This window comes from Daktulosphaira vitifoliae, unplaced genomic scaffold (genome assembly GCF_025091365.1).
Source record: "Daktulosphaira vitifoliae isolate Bord-2020 unplaced genomic scaffold, ASM2509136v1 Scaffold_3, whole genome shotgun sequence".
Lineage (NCBI taxonomy): Eukaryota > Metazoa > Arthropoda > Insecta > Hemiptera > Phylloxeridae > Daktulosphaira > Daktulosphaira vitifoliae.
In genome coordinates this window covers 27,512,791-27,520,954 of record NW_026099574.1, presented here as the reverse complement: position 1 = coordinate 27,520,954, position 8,164 = coordinate 27,512,791, and the positions used below count along the sequence as shown (strand labels likewise).

General features: G+C 21.8%; 1 protein-coding gene across 4 annotated transcripts; it reads left to right on the top strand.

The window, feature by feature from the left end:
* LOC126903321 (snurportin-1) lies at nucleotides 1-6,398 on the top strand. Of its 4 annotated transcripts, none has more exons than XM_050681462.1 (9): nucleotides 1-120; nucleotides 329-454; nucleotides 1,848-1,908; nucleotides 2,224-2,391; nucleotides 3,030-3,230; nucleotides 3,308-3,397; nucleotides 3,460-3,795; nucleotides 4,229-4,330; nucleotides 6,260-6,398. In XM_050681462.1, the coding sequence occupies exons 2-8, from the start codon at nucleotides 330-332 to the stop codon at nucleotides 4,277-4,279; spliced, it is 1,032 nt and encodes a 343-aa protein (XP_050537419.1). In that variant the 5' UTR covers nucleotides 1-120; nucleotide 329; the 3' UTR covers nucleotides 4,280-4,330; nucleotides 6,260-6,398. The 4 variants fall into 4 exon arrangements, with proteins under 4 accessions (XP_050537419.1, XP_050537418.1, XP_050537420.1 ...); XM_050681461.1 differs by having other exon boundaries at nucleotides 10-213; XM_050681463.1 differs by lacking the exons at nucleotides 1-120; nucleotides 329-454 and adding an exon at nucleotides 1,190-1,353.
* The last annotated feature ends 1,766 nt before the right edge of the window (nucleotides 6,399-8,164 follow it).

Here is an 8,164-nt window from a genome sequence, read left to right as displayed (position 1 = left end):
TTCAGAGTTCGAATTTAAAAGTTATTCGTATTTAATAATTAATTATTAAGTAACGTTAACATAAGAGTTATTATGTTTATATTAATTCATTATAAATAATTTTTAATTAATTGTATACAAGTTAAGTAACTTTTTATTAAATATTTGCTTATTGTTTTATCGGAGACTTTTTGAGGATTTCATTGTCAGGATAATTGAACTAAATTATCATTAGTTAGTTATTAAAATTAGTATTATACTTTGTTTTAAGTTTTATTTATTGTAAATAATTACAATTCACAGTTTACAGTTTATGAAAGATAATTATTTTATTATTGTTGTTATTTAGGATGATGTTAATGGATGCTAGATATTTATCTTTAGAAACACTCAATGCCAAAGTATGTCCAATACAATTAAAACTAAAACTTCAACAAGCAAAACGAAGGCAAGAAACATTAATTATTCAAAGGCAGTAAGTTATCTTTGATCGTACATTTTAAAAGTCTAAATTAAATAACATTTATTTTTATTTAAAGAGCTTAACTTTTGGTATTGGCAAACCTAATTGGAAATAGTAGTCCAACAAAATGTATATAAATTTTAGTTTTTGTGTTAAATAAAATTTTAATTATTTTTTATTTATATTTACATTGCTTATTAATACCAATATTTCTGTTGGGACAATATATTCTCTATTTATTTAACAGTTGATTATTTTGAGTATATATCCTTCAAAAAAAAGAAAAATGATTTACATTGTGTCATAAATATATTATTAATAGGTTTATAACATGTATGTATGTTTTTTCTCATTGCTAATCAAAGATCCACAATAAAATTAAAAATTTAATTTTAAATTATATTAGCAGAAAAAATTATCTTTACAGATTGTAAATATATGAGAAATCTTTCAATCCCAAAATAATTTGTTAGATATAAAATTATTCTATGTCATAAGATTTTGTCAAAAGAGAGATTAAGATATAATACTGTCAGTTATTTTAGACAAAATATCAGATTTTAATAATTTAAAATATGCATGTAAGACCATTTTATTACTACTTAAAATGCAAAAAAAAAACATTTAAATTGTTATTAGATTATTAGAGTTTTACAGTTCTTAATCGGGGTTAAAATAATACATTTTTAAATTTAGTTAATTTTGGGAATTTCCAGTATTTAGTAAACATAATGATAACATACTTTTAATTTTTAAGTTATAAACAAGTTACTAGTGCCATTTAGGTTTTAATTTGCATTGTAGTATAAAAATTGTTTATCTGTACTTAAAAATTTTATTTAAAAAATGGGTTCTTCAGTTTTAAAATCTGTACTAGAAATAATAAATAATCTTAACTCTGTGGTATTCATGTAAGTGTAATCTACATATTTAACAGATAGCTTTTGTATGTTAAATATAAAGTTTCAGTATACACTCATAACAAAGGTAAAATTTGTCTTCTGTGACAAATTTATAGTTTATAAAATTTAACAAGTGCAACTAGCATTTATTTACGCTAAATTTATTTAACACATTTTGTTTTTTATACTCAATTATTATTCAACTCTAATTTCTTTATTTTCAAGTAAAGATTAAAAAATATATTCAACATTCTTCTTGTTTTAATACTAATATGTTTAATTATAGAATTTTTTTACCCGTGTTAACTAAACATCTTTTAATTAATAGAATTAATCTATTAAATTTATCTTAATAGTACTAAGAAAATGTTGTAAATTGTCTGATAAAAGATATTAATATAAAGCATAATTAGAATAAGAAATTTTTTTAAAATTTTCATTAAACATTTCAATTAAAATAATTAAGTTTGCCTATATTCATTCTATATTAATCCTATTTCCAGAAAACGTGATGATGAAATCACAAAACGAAGAAATATTTGTGGCGATGATAACATGTCTATGGTAAATAAAATATTATGCTGTTGTAATAATGATTTTGTACTTCACTGAAATTAGAATTCAAAATGCATGGGTATATTTACTCACACTGAATTTATTCTTGATGGATAATATTTGTATTTTGTTATTAAAATTAAAAATAAATATTTTATTACTTTAAACTAGACTTGTAGGTCTTTATAAAATTCTTGTATAATCACCAAAACAATTAGTTAAAGAGTTTACTTTTTTAAGATTAAATTTAGATCATATTTTTTCCTTATATTAATAAAAAAAAATTTTGTTCATAACTTGAAAATTATTGTATTAATCATATAGGAGGTTGAAAGTAAAAAACATGAATCATTCACTCCAAACAGTGAAGCATATGAACTTGCAACTTCCATGATGAATTCGGAATGGTTGCTTGAAGTACCTGAAAATATTGATGACTGGATTGCTGTGATGTGTCCAGAAGGGAAGAGATGTTGTGTTATTGCTCAAGATGTAAATTTATTTAAACATTTTATATAAATATAGATAAGTTTAGTTAAATAATCAATATTTAAAATGTAAAAAATTATTAATTTTAAATTAAAATTTTATCTTATCAATAACTCTTAAATAATTCATATAATTTTTCAATAAAATTCGCAAAGTTGTGTGTACTGTAGGCAGAAAATTCTATTACCCTTATAGTAGATTTTATTAGAATTGTAAAACAATTTTTAACGTGATTTTGTAGTCACAGATTTATTGTTAGTTTGGTGCAGATACTCATTAATGATTATTTTTAGTTTTTTTTATTAACAGCAATTGATGTAAAAAATTAATATCATATTATCTAATATAACCATAATATCTCAGTATTTTAAAAATTACAATGGATGGTATTTTTAACTTAAAGACAGTATTTATAAAAAAAAAAATATGATTGAAAAATTAATGAACAAAATAAAAAAAATTACTTATTTTAAATTACTGAATTTGTGCACCAAGCCAACAATATTACATACTCGCATTAAATAGTTATACACAAAAATACTCTATATTGAATATTTGAGTTTAATCATACTTGTATATAGTATTTCATTTTTACTGTTATTCTCTTTATAAATGTTAAATGTTAATTATTTTTGTTGTAGAATAAAACTAAAGCTGTTAACAAAAAGGGTACTTCATTAAATTTCTTTCCGTCATTGTTTCCTTATGGCTGTCACATAACAACTAACTGTCCTTCTCATAGAAAACGGACAGTTTTAGATTGTGTATATAATTTCAAATTAAAGAAATATTACATATTGGATATTATAGAGTGGATGGGAGTTCCTTACACAAATTTTGATGTAAGTAAACTACTTAAAGAAATTTTTTTATTTTAAAATACAATTAAATATTACTACATAATTTATTGTTTTTATAGGCAGAATTTAGATTTTATTTTATTCAAAGTAAATTATCCGAAATACCGGGCATTGATAAAACATCTATGAAAAATGCTTATCCTTTTGAGGTATTTTTATTGATCAACATGAATCAATTATCATTGATTTAATAAATGTGATTATTTTTTAGCTGGCTCCAAGAATGCTTGCACGAGATTTTTATCCTTTATTACTTGAAAAAAATGATTTTTTTTCTGAAAATGTTCAATTAGATGGAATAAATTTTTACTATCCAGAAAGTTTATATACACCTGGCGATACTCCACTAGTATTATGGCTTAAACCATTTATGATCCCTGAAGTACTACAAAAACCAGTTAATGATCAGTTGATATATTTACAAAAACCTCTCAATTATATCAATATATTTGAATACATTCAAAACCCAGAAAAGAAAATTAAAAAAAATCGAAAAAAAAAAAATTCTTTCAATAGTGATAAAATGGATGTTGATAAATTAGTTGAGGTGATAAAATTATTTAAATATAATATTTTATTTTATTTTTGGTCCTTAAAGTAGCATTAGTGATTACAACTATGAATAATTTTTTTTTTTTTTTACTATGAAAATTTTAAATATGGTTTATTATTAGTTTAATTTATAGGTAATAAAATTATTTATATGTCTATATGTTAATACAAATATTTTTTTGCCAAAATTATAACAATAAAAAAAAAAAATGACAATATAATACACTATATAATTTAATTTTCATAAAAAATCTCATTGATTAATATTAAGAGAATTAATAATTAAATGAGAGTGATAACAAGAATGAATACAGAACTCTAAATATGCTTGTTAATCTTGGTTATAGCTAGTTATTTTTCAATTTTGATAATAATATTTTATAAGTTTAAATTATATCTCTTACAATAATATAGTAATCATTTTTAAGGTTGAAGTACAAAATGACGTAACATTTGAAGAAGTGTTAATGGAAAATTAACTGTTCAAAATTTACCAGGGATGTCAAATGATATATATTCGTTAATTAATGGTATAGTATTTAAACTACTTATTTTATTTATCATTTAAAACTCAATTTTTTTTTTTTGTATATTAGTAAACTTAATCGTATAAATAGTGGCTTTATAAATTATAGAAATATACTAATAATACCACTATCTACATTTTTCCAAGTTAAGCAAAAAAACTGAAAATTTCCTTGAATATTTTTTGGCTATTTTTAATTTAAAAACTTTGAATTTGGTTATAATAAATTGAAATATTATACATTTAAATTTTTTGTAAAAATATTATAAGTTATATTATTAAGTTTATTATTAAAGTTATAAGTTTAGTGCAGATATGTCATTTATTATTTTTAGCATCAACTCCATATTTTATTTCATATAATACTTTATATACTTCAAACCGCATTAATCAGTTTTGATAAAGATAATTATTTTAACTACAAACAATATTTGCAAAGACTTAACAGATATTTTAGTATGATATTCTCATTTTTCAATAAGTTGTCAGACACTAGATATTTGTTATTATTGTAGTAATAGCGTTTAATAAAATTATATTAATGTCTATTTCTATACTAACAATTATCTTAACTGCTTCTGTGGCTTGTATACAAAAACTGATAAATCACAAAAATTCAATTTGTGGGTTATTGATGGTATGTGTAAAATGAGTTTTGTCTGTCATCTATAAAAAAAATGATATGCCTATTTTATTATTAGAGTAACTTTTTTTGTACCTCAAAAATGTAAAAATTTCCATAAGATGTCATAGAAATTTATTCTCCTAAAAAATTCTAAAATAGAAATATTGATTTTGAAAAATAGTCACAAAATTGTACTTTCTTAAATTTTCTATAAGTGTTATAAAAGAAAAATACAGACATGGTAGGCAGTTACATTAAACTTTAAATTTTAAGAGGAATCCCTAATAAATATTAGACATTATTTTGTTTGTTAATTACTGTTATTTTAAAAAAATAAAAAATACTATCCATAAATTGCTTAAGACCGTTTTTTTGTATTACAGATAATCAATTTAGAACTGTTTAATAATTTAATAAAATTTTGAAGTACTATTTGTAAGAAAATTTTTACTACCCCTTCCCCACACACAAATTATATCTTTAACTTTCAATAATTAATAAATACAGTTTTAACTTATAAAACTGCTGCCAAATAGTGTTCAGTAGCTGTTAGTGGTTTTATTATAATAGTGTTTCTCTTTGAATTCTACAAATACTAATTTTTAAATATAACATTTCAATACCATTGTTTTTATGAAGCATTATAACTATTATAGTACTTCATAAAACAATATATGTTACACTGGTTCAAACCTTATTTCATAAACAAATGTTTCTACCTGGGATGGATATCTCAATTGTGTGATGTAACTATATTTTTAAGGTCTGCAGGTAAAACTTTTTGTGAAGCCATTGAGGTAAGCTCAGGAGGACAATTTTGTTTTGTAGATTATATTATTCTAATAAGAATGGTAATATTTTGTGTTTAGCAATTTTAATTTAAAACTCTTTAGTTTTATTGTTAATCATAATAGATATTAATTTGGCTTAATACCATTATAATTAATAACATTATGAACTGCTGGAAAGTCAAATATAAAATTTAAAAAATTAATCTGAAATAATTGATCAAACAATGTCTTAAGTTTAACAAAAAACTAGACAACTAAAGCTTTTGCCTAAAAAATTATCAAAAATGTTTGTTTAATGTTCATTAATATATTTGGAAATGAGGTTCATGTTTGACAATAAAATTGAAAGTTCAGGTCAATCTTACAAATTAGAATTTGTGACATCACTACTTTAATTATATTAAATGTATATTTTTTCAATTAAATTAGTATTTTACAATTGTTATTATATACTATAATCTCTTCATACATGATGGTAATTATTTTTCATATATATTTTTTAATTTATTTGTTTCAGTTAAATATATGATAATAGTGCATCATTGAAGACTCCTATTCTTTAAAAATATTATTTCTAACTTAAAATTAATAGTTGTTGATTGACAATATATAATTTTATTTATTTAAACAATAAAGACTAAATAAAAATAAAATAACTTGTTATTAGTTAATATTTTATCAATTATATTAATTATAAATTTATTAATGTAATATAACACTACATTCTTTAATAAATCAATTTTATTATCTTCTAAAGGTCATGTTGAAAACCTTAAAGAAGAGGAAGATACTGTAAAAATAAGAGGAGAGAATGTACAGTTTCAATTTAAATACCTTATTTTTACTATTTTCTAGAAATTTATTTATTTTTATGTAAATTAGTTAAAATTACGTTATACTGTTGTCTTTGTAACAGAACAATTTAAGATTTTTTATTATTATTGTTTTTTTGTAATGCAACACATTTTAAGAATTTTTGAAATAATTAATATATTATTTCTTGAGATTTATAAAGTTACGAACTACCGTTTTATAAAACGGTAACACAGTTGGATCACAGCACAATGTGGACGTAGTATAATTATAATTTTTTTAGATTTTCTTAATTTATAAGGAACGAGGTAATGTTTTTCAAATTTTGTTGTTAATGCCTTCAACTAGATATAATTTATGATTTTTAGACGAATCATTGAATAAAATTGGTCCAGTGTGGGTAGAGAAAAAGTAGTGACAGACACAAAAATAATAAAAAATAACACACCATGATGAAATTAATAACTTCTCAGCTTCACATTGAAAATAAAATGTTTTACATTAATTACAATTTTATTAAAAAATAAATAATGTTTAATATACGTTTCTATTAATAAATTTCATAAAAAGAATTAACTCGTTTATGTCCAGCCTTACTCAGAATATTACTAGGTCATTTAACAAACCCGTAAGTATTTAAATAATAATATAAAAAAAAACGGTAGCACAGTGGGGTCGCGGCATAGTGGAGACATTGCATAGTAGGTTCCCGTATAGATTTAATCTGACAGTGATTAAAATCACTATCATAAGAAACGCTTCGATGCAAATCTGTAGATAGTGTTTAATTTTAAAAAATTGATGGATAATTGCAAAAGCAACATCAACTTCTATTAAAATAAAATACAAAACCCATAATTATCATACAAAAATAGTATATTTTTCAATATGGTAGCCATTTGCGTATAGAAGATAGATTGTCGGGACAAATTTTTTTTTTTCATTTGATAGTATATAACATAACCTTTGATTTGATATATGTTTAAAGGACGCAGTATTTCCGGAACATTTTCAAAAGTTCAGTTGAAAAAGATCTATGTTTTTTACAATATTTTAAGTTTTGAACGCCCCCTATATAAGGGGAAATTGTCCAATTTTAATAAAAAGTATGTCAAATGAAAGATGTACTTATAATGTATTTAGAAAAAAAAAATTTGTGCTGATATATACATTTTTCAAAAAGTTATAGCATTTTTAAGTTGAAAATTTAAAATCGAAAATCGAAAATTTTAACACAAAAATAGTGTTTTTTTAACTACGGCAGCCGTTTAAATGTAGAAAAAAAAGTGTCGGGACAAATTTTTTTTTTTCATTTTGTAGTACATAAAATAAGCTTTAATTTGATATATGTTTAAAGGACGCAGTATTTCCGGAACATTTTCAAAAGTTCAGTTGAAAAAGATCTATGTTTTTTACAATATTTTAAGTTTTGAACGCCCCCTATATAAGGGGAAATTGTCCAATTTTAATAAAAAGTATGTTAAATGAAAGATGTACTTATAATGTATTTAGAAAAAAAAAATTGTGCTGATATATACATTTTTCAATAAGTTATAGCATTTTTAAGTTGAAAATTTAAAATCGAAAATCGAAAATTTTAACACAAAAA

What these genes read in the sequence shown, in the direction of transcription:
- LOC126903321 (XM_050681462.1), top strand. Translation starts at nt 330, where the DNA reads ATGATGTTAATGGATGCTAGATATTTATCTTTAGAAACACTCAATGCC. An exon ending in ACATTAATTATTCAAAGGCA is followed by an intron (nt 455 to 1,847) that starts GTAAGTTATCTT and finishes TCCTATTTCCAG; the next exon opens with AAAACGTGATGATGAAATCA. An exon ending in GTTGTGTTATTGCTCAAGAT is followed by an intron (nt 2,392 to 3,029) that starts GTAAATTTATTT and finishes TTTTTGTTGTAG; the next exon opens with AATAAAACTAAAGCTGTTAA.